The sequence below is a fragment of the Macrotis lagotis genome, chromosome 3, assembly GCF_037893015.1.
Source record: "Macrotis lagotis isolate mMagLag1 chromosome 3, bilby.v1.9.chrom.fasta, whole genome shotgun sequence".
Classification (NCBI taxonomy): domain Eukaryota; kingdom Metazoa; phylum Chordata; class Mammalia; order Peramelemorphia; family Peramelidae; genus Macrotis; species Macrotis lagotis.
Genome location: NC_133660.1, coordinates 232,457,771 through 232,482,012, shown reverse-complemented (window position 1 = coordinate 232,482,012; position 24,242 = coordinate 232,457,771). Strand labels below are relative to the sequence as shown.

The following is a 24,242-nucleotide window of genomic DNA, read 5'->3' as shown; positions in this document are numbered from 1 at the left end:
AAAATGCTAAAAAACCCCACTATATAATGTGAAAAAATGCTAAAAAAAATACTGCTGATTAACTGTATAGTCTAAGCAGGCTTAACTGTTATAAAAACCAGATCTGTATGAATCTACAGAATTCCTGGAAATCTGTATTTGCTGTTAGTGACAGCAAATTCCTTAACATGTCAATAAATCTCTTTTCTTTCACACTGATCTCCAATCATCAGACTGGAATTTCACTCTCAGTGGTATGCTTCTCCCAAGAGGTGGAGAGAATTCCCCAACAACTACAATAAAATAAATGGAAAGAACCACTACAAAAAAATAAAAAACAAAAAAAAATTATAAAGAGCAAGCCTGGTCCCCTCCACATGAAAAACATATTCATACAATAATTTGCAAACCTGGTAGGTCCACAGTTGTGGTAAAAAAAACTAAAGTCAAAATTTAAGGATACATTTATTGGTTAAATTTTTTCTTTTCTTTCTCTATTTTAAAATAAAATCTTATTTATAAGTGAAGGCTCTCAGAAGGGAGAAGAAGAGGGCTAAAGAGGCAAATTTAGGAAATAAAAGCACAATATATCAATTAAAATTTATTTCAAAAAAGATCCTTAGCAAAAGTTTCTATGCCCTGCTTTCAAACTCCCATAAGAATGTCCTAACTACAAGTGTAACTAATTCTGTTAATTTAATAATGCAAGTGTAAAAAAGTTTTGTAAAAATGAAAAAGTAAGTAAATGAGCCAGTAGTATTTATATTTACTAGTTCTCTTTTTTTGGTTAATAAAATTAGGTTTTTTAAAAGCCTTTAGCAGAGGGGCAGCTAGGTGGCGTAGTGGATAAAGCACCAGGAGTGCCTGGGTTCAAATCCGGTCTCAGACACTTAATAATTACCTAGCTGTGTGGTCTTGGGCAAGCCACTTAACCCCGTTTGCCTTGCAAAAGTCTAAAAAAAAAAAGCCTTTAGCAGATACCTTGAGAATCTAATGCCCTTCAAACTGTGTTGTTTCCAGCATGGACTTGCTTCCTTGTATACCTAATCTAGCCCTCCATTTTTTTTTAATACCATTTTAACTTTCTTATGAAGCAGATTTGGCACTGAAATGTTTACAGTTTAGATGCGAACTATCTGAACCATTCATTTTTTTTTCACTTAAGTGACTGTTATAAAAATCTTTATAAATTTTTACATTTTTCAACTACAGTCTTCATTTCATTTTAATTCTTATATGTCTTCAGAATAATGCCTACTGCATTTTCCCCCATTACTTTCTCAGTTATATGTAATTTGTAATAAAATCCAACTATGTTGTAGTTAAACATAAAAATAGAAATTCTCATAATCAAAGGATAAAATTTAAAAAATTTTAAAAATCCACTGAATAAAAAGCTCCTTTTGAAAATAAAAAAAATCATTATCTAAATTGATTTTAACAACAAAAAAAGGAAAAGACTGCCAGTACCAAAAATGATTAAGAATTCACAATAAATGTGAATAAACAAAATTTTTAAACATTATTTTGCTCACTTGTATCAATGAAACCAACCTAAATTAGCTGTAAAATGTCAAGAATAATAAAAAAAGAAATAGTTAATTTAAATAATTCAGTTTCATAATAAGAAATGGAAAAAAGCATAAATGAGTTGGTTTACAAAGGAAAAAACCCTGGGTCAAGATGGACTTGTGAAGTATATGATATACCCAAAGAATAATTAATTCAAATTTTACATAAATTGTTTGAAAAACTACAAAAAAAGGGTCTTAACCAAATTCCCTCTGACACAAATATGGTCTTGATACCTAAACCAAGGGAAATCAAAACAGAAAAAGAAAACTATAGACCACCTTCCTAAATGAATTCTGATGCAGAAATTTTAAATAAAATATTAGCAGAGACTATAGAAACATATTAAAATAATACAATATGAGGGGCAGCTAGGTAGTGCAGTGGATAGAGCACTGGCCCTGGAGTCAGGGGTACCTGAGTTTAAATCCAGCCTCTGATACTTAATAATTACCTAGCCATGTGGCCTTGGGCAAGCAACTTAACCCCATTTGCCTTGAAAAAACCCCCAAAATAAAAAAAATAATAATACAATATTAATGGGTTAAATTTATACTAAGAATATAGGCATGGGTCAACAAGAGGGAGGGTATAAACACAATTGTTCATATTAATAATAAAAATCATAAATATCATGATTTTATCAAGATACAGAAATTTTTTGACATATAACATCTCTTCCTATAGAAAACAGTAAAATATAATAATAAATAAAGTAAATAATTAATACATTTTAAAATAATACTAAATAAATAAAAATAAATAAAATTTCCTTAATCTGACTTGTAGTATCCATGTAAAAATCAAGATATTTATATGTAATGGAGATAATTAAAAGTCTTTTAATAAAGTTTGAATTTAAGAAAAGATACTATAGTCTAGTGCTAGAAATGCTAGCTATGGCATTAGGATAATGAAAAAAATTGAGAGAATATGTATCAGCCAAGAGGAAACAAAATGATTACTTTTTTACATATGATAGAATGGCTTAATTATGGAATGAATGCTAGAAATTCAGCTAAAAAGGAACTGAAAAATAATTTTTCCAAGTAGCAGGTTATAAAATATATCAACACAAATCAACAGTATTTCTGTATACTGAGAGCAAAAAACAACAGGAAAAGAAAGAGAAATTCTATTAAAAATAACTAAAACATGTTATTAAAATTTTAGGAGTCTACAACTAAAACATACACAGAGGAATTATAGAAATAAAGACAGATCTAAATTATTTGAAAAATATTAATTTCTCACAGTCAATATAATAAAAATGATAGTAGCACTGTATTAATTCATTATTCAGTGTTACACCAAACAAACTTCCAAGGCATTATTTCCTAGAACTAGAAAAAATATAATGAAATTCATTTAGAAGAATAAAGGATCAAGAATCTTGGGGAAAATAATGGGGAAAAAAGTGTTACAGTAAGGAAGGGGATTTAGCAGTATCAGACTTCCAATTATATTTAAAATATTACTCATCAAAAGACAATATTGGCTAAGAAACTTGAAGGCAATCAGATTAGCTAAATAAACAAACACAGCAGTATTGGGTTTGATAAATCCCAAAACCCCAGCTATGGGGGGGGGGGAGGCTCAATCATTTGACAAAAATGTGGGGAAAACTGGAAAGCAGTCTGACAAAAAGTAGACATCACATCATAAATTAAGATAAGCCCCAAATGGATATATGACTTAGACATTAAGAGAGACATCATAAACAAAACATCATAAACAAATTGGAAGAAAAAGTATAAACAACTTTTCAGATCTATGGATAGAGGGCTAATTTATAGTCAAACAAGGGAAAGCGAGGACAACAGAAGATTAAAAAAAAGATAATTTTTATTACATAAAATTAAGAAGTTTTTATAAAAAACAACACCATAAGGTGTGGCTAAAATTAGAAAAGAAGCCAGTAACTGGGAAAAATCTTTGTAGCAAGTTTCTCTTACAAGGGTAACATTTTAGGGGCAGCTAGGGGGCACAGTGAATAGAGTACCAGTCCTGGAGTCCAAAGGACCTGAGTTCAAATCTGCCCTCAGACACTTAATTGCTTAGTTGTGTGATCTTGGGCAAGTCATTTAACCCCATTGCCTTAAATAAACAAAATTTAAAAAAAACAAGGGTAGCATTTCCAAGATATATAAGGAACAGATTCAAATTTATAAGAATAAACGAATGATAGATATGAAGTTTTCAAAAGATGAAATTCAAACTATCAAAAGCCACATGAAAAAATGTTCTTCATCATTAATAATTAGAGAAATAAAAACTATAGCAATTTGGAAATTGTCCCTCATATCCACCAAAATGGCAATGTTGCCAAAAAATGAAAATAATGAATTTAGAGGGGCTACAGGAAAACAGGCACATTAGTTCATCATCCCTTTAGCTGCTAAAGTGATTTTCCTAAATGACATGTATGATCATGTCACCTCCTCCTTCTCCCAACTCAATAATTTCCAGCGACACCTTCAGGATCAAACATAAAATCCTGTTTAAAGTTCAAATCCCAGGGTGGAGCCAAGATGGTGGTGCTGAAGGCAGGAATTCCTTGAAACTCATTCCCCAAAAAACTCCAAAAGCTGTCAAATTATGACTCTAGCCAAAATTTATTGGGGCAGAACCCACAGAAAGACTGATTGATACAATTTTCCAGTCCAAGACAATTTATAAATTCCACAGGGAAGGTCTGTTCCACTGGGACTGGGGGCTGTAAAAAGCCACAGCACAGCCACAGCCACAGCATGGCACAACTGGGTCAGGTGCATGGGTCAGTAGCAGAGGGGGTGGTTTCTAGACCTCTTAGACCAGAGATCAACTGGGACAGATGGAAGGGGTGGTGAGAGAACTCTGCCACATCAGAGTGAGTGCATTCTACTCTGGCCTCAGAGCAGCCCTGCAGTGAGAACTTGGGAGTAGGAGTCAGCAGAGCCACCCAGCATGTCCAGAGCTCCCAGCCCATAGATGGTGGGAGGGATCGGGGCTTGGGGGGGGGGGAACTGCAGAGGTCTCTCTGCTCTCCCTGGGGCAGGACTCAGATGTTTACCCACACTCAGATCCAGGTTGCAGTCTAGGCACCCATACTACCATAGCCAAGGGGGGACCCTCCTCACAGCTCCAGGGCAGAGGGGAGAGCCTGTGATCAACCATATAACAAAGCACAGACAAGAGAGCAGTCAGAGCCTCTCATAAGACCTTGGAGGAATTAAAGACCCAGTGGGGTGTCCCAAACCCCCACCCTCAAAAGCCTTGGAAGTGTGGTAAATTACTCATAGGATGAGCAAATGAGCAAACAACAGAAAAATAGAATCTGATTAGAAAATTACTTTGGTTCCATGGGAGATTCATTAGATGACATCAAAGCTTTTGTATCTAAAACCTTCAAGAGAAATAGAAAATGGGCTCTGACTATGGATAAGCTCAAAAAAGACTTTGAAAAGCAATTAAGGGAGGTAGAGGGAAAAATTGGGAGCAAAATGAAAGTGATGCAGATAAATCATGAAAAGCAAGTCAGCAGCTTGGTGAAAGAAATACAAAAAAATACTGAAGAAAATAACATATTAAAAACTAGTTTAGGCCAAATGAAAAAGCAGCCTAAAAGGCAAATGAGGAGAAGAATGCCTTAAAAAGCAGAATTGGCCAGCTGGAAAAGGAAATAAAAAAGCTCTCTGAAGAAAATAATTCCTTCAAATGCAGAATGGAACTAAAGGAAGCTGATAAGTTTGTGAGAACTCAGGAAGAAATAAAACTCTTCCAAAAAAAAAGAATTAGAAGAAAATGTGAAATATTTCACTGGAAAAATAACTGACCTTGAAAACAGATCCAGATGAGATAACTTAAAAATTATTGGGCTACCTGAAAGTCATGACCAGGAAAACAGCCTAGACTTCATTTTTCAAGAAATAATACATCAAAATTACCCTGAGACCCTAGAAGCAGAGGGTAAAATAGAAATTGAGGGAATTCACTGGATCACCTCCCAAGAGATCCCAAAGGAAAAACTTTCAGGAATGTTATAGACAAATTCCAAAGATCTCAAGTCAAAGACAAAATACTAAAAGCTGCCAGAAACAAACAATTCAACTACCAAGGTTCCATAGTCAGGATTACACAGCATATGGCAGCATCTACATTAAGGGCTTGTAGGGATTGGAATATGATATTCTGGAAGGCAAAAGATCTTGGTTCATAACCAAGAATCAACTACCCAGCAAAACTGAATATCCTTCTTTAGGGAAAAAGATGGACTTTCACCCAAACAGGGGGCTTTCAAACTTTAAAAGCATGTAGAATAGAATGAAAATTTTCAATTTCAGTAAAGTTCAAATCTCTTCTTAACCTATTCCCCACCTCCACAAAGCACCTTTCCTGATCCCCCGCCTCCCAGGTCTTTTTCAATTCAATGCCACCTATGTCCTTGATGTGCCTTGAATAAGACACTCCATTTCTCATCTTTAAGAAGTTTGTTTGTCTGACATTCCTGAAATTCTCTCTCTCCTCATATCTCAACCTCATAGCTTTGCTGGCTTCCTTCAAGTTCCAGTTAAAATCCCACTAGCCTGTGGACTATCTTTTCTTTGTCTTGTATTTGGCCTGGTGGTCCTTATATGTTTACCAGTTAGTTGTCTCCCCATCAGACTGGGAGCTCCTGGAGGTCAGGGCAGTCTTTTGCCTTTCTTTGTATCCCCAACACTCAGCAGAGGGTCTGACACATAGTATGATCCTGATAAACACTTACTAATTGAATAAGACACTATTGGTAGGACTATGAATTGGTACAAATCATTCTGGAAATCTGAAATTCTGCCCAAAACATCACTAAGCTGTGTAGGCCTTTTCATCCTAGCAATACCACTGCTAAGCCTACACTCCTAAAAAAATCAAATTGGGTGGGGGCAGCTAGGTGGCATAGTGCTTTGAGCACTGACTCTGGAGTCAGGAGGACTTGAGTTCAAATCCAGTCTTGGACACTTAATATTTGTCTAGCTAGTGACCTTGTGCAAGTCACTCAACCCCATTGCCTTAAATTAAAAAAAAAGAAGAAAAAAAAGAAAGCAAATAAGGAAGCAAAGGTCCTGCATGTACAAAAATATTTACAGCACTTCTTTCTTTGGTATCAAAGAACTAGAAACTAAGGGGTGTCCATCACCTGGGCACTGGCTAAACAAAGTGCCATCTTCGAGCATCATGGATGGCAAGTAGCCTTTAGAAGTTCCAAAAGAACCAGTGTCAGGAACCTGCAAAGATCTGCATGAATGGATACTAGGTGAAGTGAGCAGAACTAGAAAAACAATTTAGATAAAAAGAACTTAATGTAATATTAAAAGCTCTCCTCAGGCAAGTTATCTCCCCTAAATACATGAAAATCATATATAAATATAATAGAGATTAATGCAAAGATTGCTGTTCAATGACAATGTGATAAACATGTGAGATGTTCAAACTGGTAGAGAGATGTTTGCCACTGTCAACATGAAATATGAAATAGGGTTAATGCAACATTAAATGTTTGAATGTTTTCATAATGTCTGAGCTCTGCAGTTCTATAATTCTCCTTATTATGTATATAAAGGTATGACTTTACTTAATAAATTTTAGAACTACAAGTGTTATACTTTTCACAATGAAGAATGTATACGAAGCAATGCTGCTTGTTACAGAAAACATACATGCATTGATATGTTTATTTATAACTACAGTGTAAGGTCTTTTTAGAATTTGTATATTGGAAAGATATTGTCTCTTAAAGATAAGCAGGGAGTGGAGAAGAGGGAGTTCCAAAAAAACGTACATTTATAAGGTGTTTGAATTCTCATGTGGGAGAATAATCTAAAGCCACTCAACCTGGTATTTCTTCTGAACTCCCTGGGAATTCTGTCTACTTCATGTATTCTACATGTAATCTACAAGTGTTTACCAGACTAAAAACAGCCCCCACATTCTCCACTTTCTTTCCCTAGTAATCTCATACTTAAGTTTTTACCTGGGCCCATGCCAAATCATAGCACCTGGCATCATAGATAGGTAGCTTTGTGTCCCCCTCATTATCTAGCTTTGGGTAAATCAGGGAATATACCAGTCCCTTACTCTCATACCCCTCTCTCAATTACTGGGCCTGAACATCTCAAAGAATAGCTTTCAAAGCAGAGAAAACAGATATCACCTTGTTCCCCACCAATCACTACCCTGGAACCTCTGAAAAGGAGGAAACTTGCATCTCCAACATGTCAGAAATGGGATTTTTTCTGTTCAAAACAAGGGAAAGCTGGGAAATCATCTTTAGAACTGCCACCTCACTACAATCAGGGGTTTTCCAGATCACTGAAGAAAAGGTTCTCCAAAATCTCCTTTTTGTTTATTGTCCTATTACGTTGGAACACTACAAAGTTTCCTTGGTGAAATCCATGGGAATGAAAAAAACTGTTCTAAAGCAAAAAAGACAGGAGTACCTTTTGCCTACATTCTGATAAGCAGTCAAACGTGTATTCAAGTGAATTATTGTATAACTAATTGAACAGTAGGCTGGATGAACAATGATGGACTATGAACTGGACCAAGAAATGAATAGAAAGAATCATGATAGACTATATTTAAGAAATTGTGCCATAATTTCAATGATCCTAACTGTTGTTACAAAAATTCATTTAACACCAATATTCTCCTCCTAATGTTATGTGGCTACAAATTATGGAACATCATTATCTCAGAAAAGAGACTTAGGAAAACACAATAATTACTTCAAGTCATAAGAGACAAAGTATTCACTCGAGTGCATCAACTAAATGGTTCACTAGTGATTTGAAAGAATGTTATAAATAACTCAGGACATCTCCTAGGGCCTTGGGAAAATTCTGGCTCTCCATAGCTCTCCCAAAGGGGAATCCACAAAGGCCTACCAAAAGATCACTAAGGTCAGTCACTATTCTCTCTGGAGACTTTCAAATGTAAGATATGAAAATAAGTCACATATCATAATGAACTTTTACAAAGTATATAACAACCAAACCAAATCTGCTCTAGATGAAATAAAAGGAAAGCCATAAAAATTGTGCATCATCTCCATGTTTATGATTTTTTACCTGAGGTGTGACTTCTTTTTGGTAGTCTGTAATACTACTTCTGGAGTTGGTGATATTTCCTATTAAGCAGTATCAAGAAAACTGCGCATAACCAAGTCAACCTACAAATGGCATATTTCCAAATTTTATGTTAATAAATATTGTGAAGCAACAGTTAATGTGAAAGACATGTTTACTTCACACAGGTAATCTTGGACCTACCCATAAGAAACATTCCTCAGGTTTCTAGAAGGAGGTTTCTTCAAAGATCAGTTCAGGACAGCTGATTTGACCTCGACTCCTCTCTTCCTCTCAAACCACCAGTTGGCTTGGGGAAGTCAGCCACTCAGTCAACAAATTTTTATGAAATAATAATCTCTATGTTCTAAGCATTGTGTTAAATTAATTAACAAATTAAAAGATATCTTGTCTCCCTGGAGAGAAAAGAAGGAAAGGCCAACCCCCCCCCCCAAATTGTTCCCTTTCCATAGCTGCTTCTCTCTATATTTTTCCAGGATTTTGGCAGATTTCACTACCCCGTCCAAGCCCATTTCCCAAGTGCTCCATGCCAAGGCCCATCTCAATGTCTACTCCATCTCCTAGAGATCTGAAGCAGGTGCTAAATCCTTTCAGAGCCAGGCCAGTTTCTAGGCTTTCTACCCTTACTTCTGCCACTCCACATACTCAAACTCTGGCGGGCCCTCATGATGGGAATTCTCTTCCTCTTCACTTCAGTCAAGCTTTTCAGTTTACTTTAAGTGTCAACTAAAATAACATGTTCTACAAGAAGTCTTTCCAGATCCTGTGCCTGTCCTCTAAGATCACCACCAGGCTAGCCTGTTCATATATTGTTCTGAATGTTGCTTCCCCCATTAGATTATGAGCTCCTTGAGAGCATTTGTCTTGGTCATTATTTATATCCCCAATTTAACACAGGGTCTGGCACAGCAATGAATATATGCTTGTTGAATTGACTTGAGTAATCCATGAGGCTATGAATCACTGAGTCTTACCCCTCACACATAGAGGAATGTTCTGAGGAAAGCAGGGAGACCTGGATACTCCTCCTTTACTGGTTAGCAATCTACTATAACCTGCTCAGCATTTTAAGGCATTGTTGGTAGAGACAAAAAAGTCCATTCTCAAAAGCAATTTGGATTTTTTCATAGAGTACCTACAATATTTATACCTCTAAACTCATAAACTCAAATTCCATTTGTTAGAATATATCCCAAGAAGTCAAAAACAAAAGTCACCATATAGACCAAAATATTTATAGCAGCACTGTTTGGAGTGGCAAAAATCTGAAACAAATTAAATGCCCATCATCTAAGGAAGTGCTAGAGAAACTGTGGTACTTACATATGGGACCGACAAGATGAATGTTGTAAAATTATGACTGACTCTTAACTCAAAAGAAGAGGCATGAGAAGACACTTCTGCCATTCAACCAAACCATTCATCATTCAATTGGTTACTAAATGCTTATTCACTATATTAGCTTTTTTATAGTCTCTCTGATTCCAGTCTAATTTAATCTATCTTTTCCACAGCTGTCAAAATGATTTTCTTGATGTGTCTATCACTGGACTGCTTCTCAAAACCTTTCTAGTTTGATTACCCCAGCATAACCTTTAAGAATCCAGAACCTCTATATGGTATTGAAAAATTAGAGAGAAGTATACTTCAACAGAATAAAGAGCAATTATTTCGGTTTTGGTTATTCTTTTTCACCACTGCAGATTAAAACCCTTTCACACCTCAATATATAGTCTTGTACCTAGTAGTTAATCTTAATGAACTGCCATAGGCACACACTCACACACACACACACCTCACAGAGGACCAATAACCTTGAAAACACTCTCAGAAATTAGTCAGTAACACATTACCCTTTCTTGAAGAGCTTTTCTGTCTTGGGAAGGGTAACCAGGGCTTGTGTCGTCTTTAAAAATTCACACTCCCCGATTAATGTACTGTTGGTAGAGTTATGATCCAATCATTCTGGAGAGCAATTTGGAACTATTCCCAAAGGGCAATAAAACTGTACCTACTCTTTGATCCAACAATATCCCAAAGAGATCACAAAAAAGAGAAAAAGATACATGTGTACAAGAATACTCATAGCAGTTCTTTTTGTGGTGGCAAAGAACTAGAAATTGAGGAAATACTCATCAATTGAGGAATGGCTGAAGAAGTTGTGATATATGTATATAATAGAATATTATTGTTTTATAAGAAATAATTAGCAGGCAAATTTCAGAAAAGTCTGGAAAGACTTACATGAACTGATGCTGAGTGAAGAGAGCAGAACCAGGAGAACATTGTATACAGTAATAGCAACATTGTGTGATGATCAACTATGACAGAGTTAGCTCTTCTCAGCAATACAGCAAAGACAATTCTAAAAGACTTGTGATGGAAAATGCCATCCAGATCCAGAGAAAGAACTATGGAGTCTGAATGCAGATCAAAGCATATGATTTTCACTTTTTAAAATATTGCTTTTTTCTCTTTTTTTTGTGGTTTTTTACCTTTTTTTCCTATTTTTTCTTTCAAAGCATAGCTAATATGGAAATTTGGGTTAACATTATTGTACACATATAATCTAAATAAGATTACTTGCTATTTTAGACTGGGGGGAGGGAAGGTTGGAAGGGAGAAAACTTTACACAAATGAAAGTATTTCTATATATATGGGAAAACTAAATACATAAGTAAATAAATTTTGAGAAGAAATAAAAAAATTCAAGCTCCCTGCCATAGGGAGGCCATAAAATCAAACTTTACATAGCTTAAGTATAATGTCATAAAAATTGTGTGGGTCTCCTTTAAATCAGAACCAGGGATTTTCAGTTCACAAACAAATTCTATCAGTGGGAGTAGTTTAAGAGATGTAGGGAAACAATTAAAGGCTAAACATTAAAGTTAAATTAACAAAATGAATAAAGTAGAGATTAACATGGATTTTACAGAGTGATTAAAAACAAGAGTGGTCTCAAGAAAAAGCCAAGGTATTAACTATCTGCATAAACTAGATTCAAAGTTTTTTGAGGTCATCAATACCAATAACACCTAGCTCAATGCACTGACACCTTGGAGGTACTTCATAAATGTTTGTCAAATGAATAGTGAAGAAATGGATTAAAAATTCCTTATGAAAGAACATATAAGAAAATGAAGGAGAGGAACAAAGCTAAAGCCTAACTGACATCATAACTCCATATCATTGATGTTTTCCAATTCTCCCACTACCAGACCATAAGCAAGGATTGTGCCACTTCCTAACCTGCAGTTCTGATAAGAAATTTACTTTCCAAACCAAGCAACACCCTAAAAAAAAAAACCCACACCTTTCCCTGACACCTACTATACTTGTGTTTTACTTCCTCCATTAGCTGGAATTGGGTAAAAAAAAAGGACTCAAATTACATAGATTACTAATTCATTATTTACTAAAAGCTTACTATGTACAAAGAACTTTACTATGTTGGGGACTACATTTTAGGGGCCAAAGTTTTTTTTTTAATTGACCTCTAGAAATATTTTTTCTTTTTAATGAAATTAACAAAGGGGCATCTAGGTGGCATAGTGGATAGAGCACCTGCCCTGGAGTCAGAAGGACCTGAGTTCAAATCCAGCCCCGGACATTTAATAATTGCCTAGCTGTGTGGCCTTGGGCAAGTCACTTAACCCCATTTCCTTAAATTAAAAAAAAAGAAATTAACACTGGCTAAAATGTAAATAGGTTTTTTTTTTGGCTCCTAGGAAACTGAATGTTTCCACCTAACTTACTTCCATCATCCAGTAAACACAACAAAAGCAGCACCAAAGTGTAGCTTGAACACAGCTGCTATAGCCTGAAGTATTAATAGGTGCTCATGACCCAGTTGTATCTGAACCAGAGATAAATGCTGTCAATTAGATACACATAAACCCCAAGAAGATTCATCTAGAGGGTCAAAGTCACTTACAAAGAGGCAGGACTCAGTATCAAAAAAAAATCAATATGCTGAGAATAAGAACTAGGCTCTAATTCCAGTTCTGTCATTAACTGCTAGGAGACTTGGGGCAAGTCACATAATATCTCCCAGACTAAATAAGCAATGTCTAAAATGTTTACCTTCTCCTTGAAAATTCTACAAATTGAACAGCAATGGACATAGAGCAAGTTTTTCTCAAAGGGAAAAGCTGTATACCTTTGCTGATTTCCACATTTTGCAGATCAAAAATGTCCATGTCCATTGTTCCTCCTTTTGTTCCTTCTGAGAATTCTAAAAGGACCACTTTGTCTGAAATACCCTGTGTTTAAAAAAAAAAATCACATGAAGAATGAAATAGGAAAATGATAGGGAAAAAGAACTACTATATTTGTACTGCTTATCTCAGATTTTATCAACCTTTTGAAATCAAAATTTCCATTTTGAAAATTTTTTTAAAAAAAGACTGTTGAATGAAAGAATGAGAGGTAGGTTCCTACCAAGCTCAAGAGGTAGGACAGATGGGCAGTCAGAATTATTAGCTTTCTTCAAGGCTCACAAGTAACATCAGTGTAATCTTTTCTGCTTTCAATTACTTTGTACTGCCTTATCTATGTATATGTAATCTTGCCCTCTACCTCTACAAAGAACGAGGCTGGATATGAACTCAGGTCATCCTGATTCCAGAGCTGATGCTCAATCTACTGTGCTACCTAGCTGCCCTATCTGGGTGACCTTGACCAAGTCACTTAACCATGATTGCTTCATCCTAATTGTCCACTGGTTCTAGATGGTTCTGGATGAGAAAGTGAGGCTGGTGTCTAGGCACAAATAGTTGCCTCAACTCAACTACCTTACTTGGATCAAAGAGACTTCTTTAACAAATGTGAAAGTATTGGATCACCTCCTCTTCTCTTGGTCCTAGAACAGGGAATGCTTTCTCATTCCCATAACATACCCTATCAGCTGCAGGACTATGACACCCCCAGAGTCCTCTCATTTTGCCCTAGGTAAATTCCTCCCCTCTCTCTACTGGACCCTAATATTGAGATGAGACATTTAAGTTGCCCTCAGGTGCTGCTCTTGGGCAATGCACTCCAAACAAACCTAGAGAGGCAGACAAACCACGTCTGGACTAGAGGAACAAATCTGCTTCTTTTGGCTGTTCAGGTTAGTTGAGCACCAATCAGTGGATTCAGCTCCAAGTACTCAGACTGAGAAATTCCCTTTACTTTAATATTGGACAAATAGCTTAATGCACATTTTAAGCTGTTCTATATAGAATATGGTTTTAACCTGTCTGAACACAATTTTACAAAGAGAAAAAATAGTGAAAGGGACATGACTTCTATGATAAATACAACTTATCTGTATACTATATTTCAAGTCAGGGTTAACAGTGTCAAGGAATTTTAATTAAGGAAACAGCTGAGACAACGCACAAAGGGAGGCCTATGTACAACCAAAAAGAAAAAGGAGCCATATCCAAAAACAAAGCCAGCATTTTCTAAAATGCTAATTTCAGAAAGGGCTAAAATAAATTAAAACTAAGGGAGAAGGATGATATTAGATTGGCAAGCTCAATAAAAGTCAAATGATTCACAAAAGACACAAAAGAATCTATTTGACTAAATCAGTTGCAGTTTTTCTTTTGATTATAATGAGGACATTGTTAAAAGCATATTTAATGACTATCTGCTAACTGTGCAACATTGCTGATGAAAGCTTTCAGCTGTTTTTAATCAACTTACTAAATCTATTTTAAGGGAAAAAGAGGCTAATTTGTAAGACAAATTGAAACTTTTTTTTTCATACCAAATATATGAATCTAAACAAAAATATACCAGAAACTGTTAACATAGTCAAGAATGACATCAGTAACCATTATGATAAAATTTTTGTACCTTTGCTAAAATTGCTAACACACAAGCAATTCCCAGCTCTCCACCTCCAACCACAGTAACTTTGTTGACACTTTTGTTTTCTTGATTTTTTGAATTTATATCTGAAATACCTAAGAAAAGAGATGAATTTATTAGCAGAATTCTAAAATGATACATTTTTTGATATATTTCTTTTTAATTTCTTTTATCATTCTGAATTAACAAACATGAATCTCCAAATATAGAATAGAAGAGAAAATAAGTATTACTTATTGAAATTGAAAATTTCTATTATGAACAGGCTTGCTTTTCTTTTTAAATACAAAATAAATTCAATTTGTTATTTTTAAAGCTGTCCTTATCTGATTCTTTCTGATCTTCCTTCTGTGCATTAAAAAAAAATCTTAATAGGGGCAGCTAGGTAGATAGAGCACCACCCTGGAGTCAGGAGGATCTGAGTTCAAATCTTGCCTCAGACACCTGTGTGATATTGGGCAAGTCACTTAATCCCATTACTTTACAAAAAACAAAAAAACAAAAAAAATTTGTCAGCTCATCCAAAGGAAAAGTGTCAATATACCAGTGGTATAGTTATATAATGGTGGCTTATAAAACTTTAAAAATGTGTGATAGTTTTTTGATACAAGTACTGCTATGCTTCCAAGTACAAAAGACCACTTTTTCTAGTAAGTAGTAGTAACTAGTAATAGTAAGTCTTCACCCATTCCTGGTTTCAAAGTATTTTTTTCAAAAAAAGCAAACTATTTGACCATTATAGCTAGAGAAAAATGTGGCACTTTCATTGTCTGCAATGGAAGAGAAATATTAAAAAAAAAAAAGCAAAAATTTTAAAAACAAAAACTAATCATGATAAGAAATGTTTATGTGCAATTATATATATGAACATTATCTGATATTACTTATACAGACATGACACACAATGACATTTAATTAAAAATATGAAGGAAAGAAAAAGAATGATAGTAATGGTTTTAAAGTTCCAACAGCATTCTGATCTCTAACAAGAATACAAACCTTGAGTTATCTTTGAAATATAGGCTAGCAATTCTACCTGCTGAGCTTCATCAGCAGAAGATAAGGAATACAGAGGAAGCTCCTCTTGAAACTTGATAATCATTTCATTGATTAACCCAGTGATGACTGATTTAGGCTAGGAAACAAACATAAGGAGAATGGTTACCATCTTAAGACCTAATTGTGATAAGAATGTATTATCAAAGTCAGTAACAGCCTATCATAGGGAAACACAGACTAGAAATTTAAAATCAACATGAATTTTTATATTTAAATAAGTAGAAGTCTCAAATAACTTAGAGAACCATGTCAGAGCTCAGAGAAGTTCTTGGACTTTCAAATATTTAAATTTAGGATGGGAAGGGTCCAGAAATTAATGAAACTGCTCTGTAATTCAATACCAATGAGGAAGATTTTTTTAACATTAAAATGGCAACTTATATATGACAATATGGGGATCTTTCCTACCTAAAACTAGCACACTACTAATTATAAATTTTGAAACTTTGCCCAAATATTTACTCACACACTAAGTTAGGTAAAAAGTAATACATTAAAAAGCAAATCATGGTTGAAAGAATCTTCCATCTAGTAAGTTTATGTCACAAAAATTTAACCTAATTATTCTTAGTGAGTCTGATAAATTTTATTGTCAGCAGAATCTATAGCATGTTTAATATTAATTTATCCTTTCTGTAAAATGTCATAATAGTAAGTCTTCACCCATTCCCGGTTTCAAAGTATTTTTTTCAAAAAAAGCAAACTATTTGACCATTATAGCTAGAGAAAAATGTGGCACTTTCATTGTCTGCAATGGAAGAGAAATATTTAAAAAAAAGCAAAAATTTTAAAAACAAAAACTAAGTGATCTTACATGACTCCAGTTTTGTAGATAGGGCAGATAAATTCTTCCCTGAGCATCCACGTGTTTTCCCACTGAGATTCCCATATTTGGAGTTGGCTTCAAGAAGCAAATGGGGGGTGTAAAAGGGTGAGAATCCAAAATCCACAAACGAATTGGTATATTATATGTATTACCTATTTAAGAAAAATAAAATTGATGACAAATTCATCTTTAAAAAATAACAAAATACAAATTGGAGCTGATATACTGTAGATGCCAGGACTAACTTGCTAGAAAAAATTCATTCCTGTCAATCAAGTCCCAAAGTAGAAATCTACAAATTCAAACAGAAGGATATAAGAAATCTGCTTTTGAGAAAAGGATTGGGAAAGGTCTAATGGGGAAGATGGTAGCTAAGCTGCATCTTGAAGGGAGGGATTTCAAAGGGCAGACATGGGGGAGAAGTTAATCATATTTGTAAAGTGGAATGTATAACTTAGGAGAAGTTATATTAGATTTAGAAAATGAAATTTAAAATTTACTTCCATCATAAAATTGTAGATAAGTTTCTATAGTGAAAATATTCCCCAAAGGACTTTAGTAAACACTTCTAAAAATAAATAAATTGAAATGGAGGCAAGCTTTATGACATTTGGGTATACCAGCTTAGACTTAGAGAACTTTAGATTTAGTCCTCTCTCATACTAGAGGTAAGTCTAAAACCCAAATTTTAAATGAGGACAATGAGAGCCAGGAAAGCTGACTCACTCAAGGTCACAGCAAGTCAGTAACTACAGGGTTAGAACTAGATTCCAGGTCACTTGATTCAGTCAATAATTCTTACATTAGTGATGTTCTCACCTGCAATTGATTTTCCTGTGCAAGACTTTTTTTTTTTAGATTTTTCAAGGCAATGGGGTTAAGTGGCTTGCGCAAGGCCACACGGCTAGGTAATTATTAAGTGTCTGAAGTCGGATTTGAACCCAGGTACTCCTGACTCCAAGGCCTGTACTCTATCCACTGCGCCACCTAGCCACCCAAGACTTTTTTAATTGAGTAAACCTCCATTACTTTTTCTCTTTTCATTCTAAAATAAAGACTATAGGAGTGGTTTGGTTTGGTAGTCAGTCTAATACCTCTTCTCTCCCATGCTTTCTTTCAGAGCCTCCCAAAAACTGAGCGAGCTAGCTCTGGCCACGTGTGCATCAACCTCACCATCCATGAGTACATCCTTGGAAAGTACACTGTCAAGGTAAGTGAACTTATCCACAGCATTCAAAATGTCTCCATTTGCTGTAACTGTTTGTTCTCACATGGAGTGTGGTGCTGGCTGGTAAGAAACTGTTTTCTTGGTGCTAATTGTCAGGCCAAAATTAGCACAAGCAGCAAAGAATTGATCTATATTTTTTATCTCAGTCTCAGAGTTGCACTGAATGAACAAAAAGTCATAATTCAACTCTCCTTTGCCTTTAGTCTAGGTTTATGGTGTTGTCACTCCACAAAATAATTTGCCATCCATCAGTGTAGTAGCTGACTTTGTTTTTGTCCATGCTGAAGGATCTGACAATATCACTGAGAACATCATGTTAAAAAGCACAGGAACAAGCACACGGGCCCAATTCACTCTGTTAATGACTGGGAGAGCCTGAGAGCATGGTCCATTATCCAGAACCCATGTAAGCATGCCATCATGGAACTGGCTTCAACACTGATGAATTTCTCCCAGCAAAAAAATGTCATGATCTTTCAAGGGTGCTTATGATGGACAGCATCAAAAGCCTTGGTCTGACCAATGAATGTTGTGTAAAGACCTCTGTTCTGCTGCTGGCATTGTGGGGCCACAAGCACGATGTCAACATTCCTTGGACCTTTCTGAAACCACTGGCTCTCTGGTGGATAACCATCTTCCAGGTGAAGGAACAGCCGATTTAGGAGGACTCAACAAGAATCTTGGTAGCAATGACCAAAAGAAAGATACCTTTCCATCCCTCATGATTGTCACAGGACAATCATGGCAAGCTAGGTGGTAAAGTGGATTGAGTACCAGTCCTGGCGTCAGGAGGTTCTGAGTTGGAATCAGACACTTAATACTTCCTTAACTATGTGACCTTGGGCAAGTCACTTAAACCTGACTGCCTCACATCCAGGGCCATCTCCAGTCATCCTGATTTATATCTGGCCACTGAACCCAGATGACTCTGGAAGACAAAGTGAGGCTGGTGACTTACAGCCTCTCCTCACATCTAATTCACGTGATTGTCATGGCAGCACCTCCCTGATGTCAGGGTCTCCTGAGAATGAAGGACAAACATCACTATCATCAACACAGGACAATCTATCTCCTTTTTCTTTACCAAGATGGACAATGGAGACATCCTTGAACTTCTGAGAAATAATCTCCTCTTGCCATATAACCTGGAAAATTTGGATTAGCATCTGTATGAATAGTGGACCTTCTGACCTGAAAGCTGAACTGGAATAGAATCGGCATTTTGCCACATGAGAGAAATCTAATGGCATTCACAACCTTTTCTTCAATTGGAAGTTCAGCTAGAGAGGGACTGACTTCAATCTGAGTCAGTGGCTTCAGCATTGGCTGATGATGATCTGTTGAGAACACTATAGAAGCTTTCAACTAATTCTCCAGGATTATGTCTTTATCACTAAACAATGTGAATCCATCCTCACTGAATATTGAGATGTACCATAAGTGTTTAGTCCAAAAACAGACTTTGGGGCAATTTAAAAGCACTATGGATTGTTACTATCAGCATAAAATAATTTTTATCAGTTTTCTTACTAAGTCAAGAATTCTGCATATTTCTATGCTTCACACTTCACTTTTGATGGAGTCAAACTCTGCCTTTTTAGAGATAGAAGAACTAATCCTAGAGTTTATAGAGTTCTCATTTTTCATTTATCAGCTTCTGAATTTCTCTATCATTTTTGTCAAATCAATTCTGCTGTTTATAAGTGCTTTGACCCAGATGAATAAATGCAGCAGTGTACACCAAATCTTTAAAAGTTGCCAACTCCTATTCTGTTCCACTCTTGCTAACCTGGCATTAGCTCAGTTTTCCTTCCAAGTTAGCAATAAATTGTTCATGCAGAGAGAAGAGTTCAAATCTATTGACGATAAGTCTTCTGAGAGTCATTTTGCTTTGGGGCCACTCTTTTTATTTAAATGTGAATGTTTAGCTTGGAGAAAATGTCTATGAATGATCCAGGGCTCTGTGCCACACACCACCTCACGCATACTGTCTGTCTCTGTTCTTTACAATGACATAGTCTATTGAATGCCAATGTTCATTGAAAAGGTACAACCATGAAGTTTTACTTCATTTAGGTAAGAGAAGACAATGTTGATTCTGAGAAGATCATAAGACATACAAGTCTTTAACAGTAAGTTGCTATTGTTGCTGCTGTTTCCAACTCCATTCTTCCCAAAGACTCTCTGTCAAGTCTGATACTTTGGGCCTACACTGGCAATAAAGTCACCCAGAATTAGAAGTTTATCATCTTTTAGCACATTGATGATGAAAATCTCCAGATCTTTATCACTTGTTTTTATTTCAGCAGGGTTTGTCATGGTGGGAATATATATTGATGACAGTAGCATGGCACTTTTTTATAAGTGGCAATGGCGTTGTTATTTACTTCTTTTGGGAGGCATACAAGTTTGTTGACTTTATTAGCTTTGATTGTGAAACCTATACTAGTCTTGCTGACACTCCCCATCACTGTGGCCACTCCAGAAAATAAAAGTATGTATGCATGTATGTATACATATGTATATATATATATATATATATATATATATATTAGAACAAATGTTAGAAAAGCATGGAAAGATTTGCATGATTCTTAGAAGAAATGAAAGTTATCTACAGTCATATGAAAAATTGCTCTAAATCATTATTGATGAGAGAAAATGCAAATTAAAACAACTCTGAGGTACCATCTCATTCCTCTCAGATTGGCCAATCTGACTAGAAAGAAAAATTCTGGAGGGGATGTGGGAAAACTGGGACACTAATGCATTGGTGGAGTTGTGAACTGATCCAAGCTTTCTGGTGAGCATTTTGGAACTGTGCATACCCTTCAATCCAGCAATACCACTACTAGGTGTGTATTCTGAAGAAATCATGAAAAACAGTAAAAATCTTACATTCATATCAGGTCTTTTTATAGTGGCAAAGAATTGGAAATTGAGGGGATTCTCAACAATTGGGGAATGACTGAACAAATGGTGGTATATGTATATGATGGAACACATCATATTCTATAAGAAATCATGAGGGGCAGAACTTCAGAAAAGGCTAGAAAAGACTTGTATGAAATTATGCTGATTGAAATAAGCAGAACCAGAAGAACATTATATATACTAATAACAACATGGGTGATGATCAACCTTGATGAACTTGTTCATTCCAGTGTACAATAAATCAAAGGCAATTTTAAAAGATATGTGATGGAAAATACCATCCATATTGAGAGAAGGAACTATAGAATTTAAATGAAGATCAAAGCTTATTATCTTCAATTTTTAAAAGTTGTCTTAAGCATTGTCATTTTTTCCTTTCTTTTCTTTCTTCCATTAGGATCTGATTCTTCTCTCACAACAGAAATCTATATTTATCATGGCTATAAATGTAGAGCCTATATCAGATTAGGGGAGGGAAAAAAATGTAAAACTCAAAACTTTGCAAAAAAAAGATTGGTAAAAACTACCATTGTATGTAGTTGGAAAAATAAATAAAATATTTTTTTTTAAAAAAAACTTGTGTGAACTGATGCTGCTATAAGTGAGCAGAACCAAAAAAAATATGGTACACATTAACAACATTGTGAGATGGTCAACTATGATGGATGATAGCTCAGGATGCAGTGGATGACCTTGGTGTTCTCAATGTCTAACCAAGCACTATATACACCACAGTGCCAGTTTCAATCATTTTCATAACTACTGGAACAAATCATTCTCCCTCCATTCCACCAAGGGGAGGTCTTCACATGCATGGGTAGACAATTTAAACCTGGTATAGCTCTCCTATCCAGAAGATTTACACAGGTTTACAATTTCTTAGAATCACCATAGATGGGAACTGAGTGAATAGGGTGGACATCATAGGATAAACACTGCCTTGAAAAAGACTCAGCATACCTCACAGCAGAGGTTCTACCACATTGTCTATAATGTATATAGTTGGATCAAGTTATTAATCAATCAATCTCATAGATGGGTACATTTCTCAAGTTAAAAAGTTCAAATGAATATTAATATAAAATTTAAAATCCTCTATTTTGAATTTATAGAACTTTAAACAAAATTCAATTAAATTCAGCAAACTATGATTTATAAGAATTTACTAAGAACATGATAGTGTACAGAGTACTAGGGGAGGGATAGAAATTAGATTTGTGATTTTACTGGTATAGAAAACTCCTAGGTGAGAAACAGTCTTCTATTCATATAAGTCTGCACCTTCTCTCTGACTTTATAAAGTCTAAAGACAGATGTCTAGACTAGCAATGAGAAGGTTGTATATGTCAAGAGGGTGAATTTAAACCCAAGTCTTCTTAGTTCTCTATCCATTAGAATTTTATAATGTATCAGGGGAATGAGCCATGTACCCAAATAAATACAAGTCAGTCACAGGATATGTCCAGTGACTTGAGAGAGTGTTGATCACCTTCATTCTCCCTCTGGCTATCATTTCCTTTATAGTTTTCTTTTCCTCTCATTTCTCTCTCCTGATTATCCTCTACTCAGTATCTCTTCCTAGACCTTTATCCAGGATGTATTCGCTAGCTAAATACATAGAGATTTAGCAGCAACAGATGGGTAACTAGGTGAGAAATGAACATTTATCAGTGTAGGAACGCCCTCTACCCATTATAGATACATGCCTGTTATGAAACTTGTCTGAAAAAAATTAGAGGGGAGCTAATCTATTATTAAAGGACTTGCCCAATATTACACAGGCAGAATATGGCAGAGGAGGAAGTGAACCTGGGCCTTTCTGATGCTAAACCTGGCTCTACCCACTTTATCACATGATGGGTCCTTATTAGATCTAAAGCTATGATCTTGTCACTTGGGCATGACTGGCTTAAAGAGAACAAAAAGGCAACCATGTTACATATCAGCACCCTGGGACAAAACTCTGTTCTTTAATGCCCTAGTTTCAGTTCTACAGCCTCAACAAATTGGACTTGATAATTTCTTCAAAGTTTCAATAAATTCCTGATCTGGTTCATACAGATATGCCCTCCCAGGTGATAATTACAACTAATTCATGCAGCTTATTGCATGTTATTTTTGTTCAAGTCTTTACACAGATCCCACAAGGAATATCTACCCCTCAATGAAGAACTTCCTTCTAGGTCTTTTCCTGAACACTAGTGTGATACTTATGCTTGCACAATATCTCTTTCCTATAAAACCAATTCCTCTCCAATCAAATGTATCAGTTTTTAGGGTTAAGACTGTTCCATTAGGGTTAAAGATCACATTGTATCTGTAAGTCAAAGTTGATAATATGGTACAGTCAATCTATACCTATCATAACATCTTTCAACTGCTTTTTGAGTCACCTGCAATTTTGATTCTTCTGAAAATGTTTCATGTTGCATTTATCATTTCTTCCAGAAGAGTTTCAAATTGTCAGTCACGGATCTAATTTCACATTTAGGGTGCAAACTTAGGTAAGTACAAATTGGTCACTAGGTTAGAAGTGAACATTTTTAAACAGTCTGAAAACTAATTTCTAGATCCTTTCCCAATTTCTTTTCCACCATTCCACTACCATGATTGCAGAAGTAAGTGGAGGCCACATAAGACTTGGGCCACTGAAGATCTTATATTTTTCATCAGTTTCCACAGCTCGGAACTCATCTCCTATTGGCTAATCACCTGAAATGTATCCGGTGAGTTCATTTCTGATTTCCCTCTTCTTGGGAAGGGTGCTGCTAGCAATCAGTGATAACACCAGGTGTATTACAACCTCCAAACCCTTATCTGATGGTACCATACCACTTGCAAGAGGGAAATATTTTTTCTTTTCCTTTTTTTAAATTAAAGATATTATTTGAGTTTTACAATTTTTTCCCCCCAATCTTACTTCGCTCCCCCCACCCCCCATGGAAAGTAATCTGTCAGTCTTTACTTTGTTTCCATGTTATATACATTGATCCAAATTGAGTGTGATGAGAGAGAAATCATATCCTTAAGGAAGAGACAAAAAGTCTAAGAGATAACAAGATCAGAAATAAGATGTCTGGTTTTTTTTTTTCTAAATTAAAGGGAATAGTCCTTGAACTTTGTTCAAACTCCACGACTCTTTATCTGGATACAGATGTCACTCTTCATTGCAGACAGCCCAAAATTGTCCCCAATTATTGCACTGATGGAATGAGCTAATCCTTCAAGGTTGAACATCACCCCCAGGAAATATTTGTTTCAAGAGTTATCATCCTACTATGAAAATGCCTGCCAGCTCTGTCCATTTATAAGGTCAATATTGACTGAGAGGAGGAGCAAATGGCCTTTCATTTTCCTACTCTATCCAGAAACCTCACATTGTCTATTGGTTTCCCAAAATGCCTTGCTAAGGTCTGTCTTCCCTTCTCCCTAATTCCATAATTTCTCTTATTCCTTTACTGCTATTGATCTCAGCTGGGTATTAAGAAGGCAAATTAAATAAATTAATCCACATCAAACAGATATTATTTAGGCTAAGGGAAGCTAGGTGGTACAGTGAATAGATTGTAAGGCCTGGAATCAGAAAGATACAAATCCAGTTTCCAGCACGTACGAGCTGCATGACCTTGGGCAAGTCACTTAGCCCTGTTTTGCTTCATTCCTTCTCTATAAAATGAGCTG

General features: G+C 35.6%; 1 protein-coding gene across 2 annotated transcripts in view; it reads right to left on the bottom strand.

Moving 5' to 3' along the window:
• Positions 1-24,242, bottom strand: part of UEVLD (UEV and lactate/malate dehyrogenase domains) — a 74,223-nt gene that overhangs the window by 30,036 nt on the left and 19,945 nt on the right. For both annotated transcript variants that reach the window (XM_074230146.1, XM_074230145.1), the window contains exons 4-7: positions 16,388-16,551; positions 15,514-15,649; positions 14,500-14,609; positions 12,815-12,917 (exon numbers count right to left, since the gene is read on the bottom strand). In XM_074230146.1, the coding sequence (XP_074086247.1) occupies positions 12,815-12,917; positions 14,500-14,609; positions 15,514-15,649; positions 16,388-16,551 (513 nt within the window). The remainder of the gene's footprint in view (positions 1-12,814; positions 12,918-14,499; positions 14,610-15,513; positions 15,650-16,387; positions 16,552-24,242) is intronic.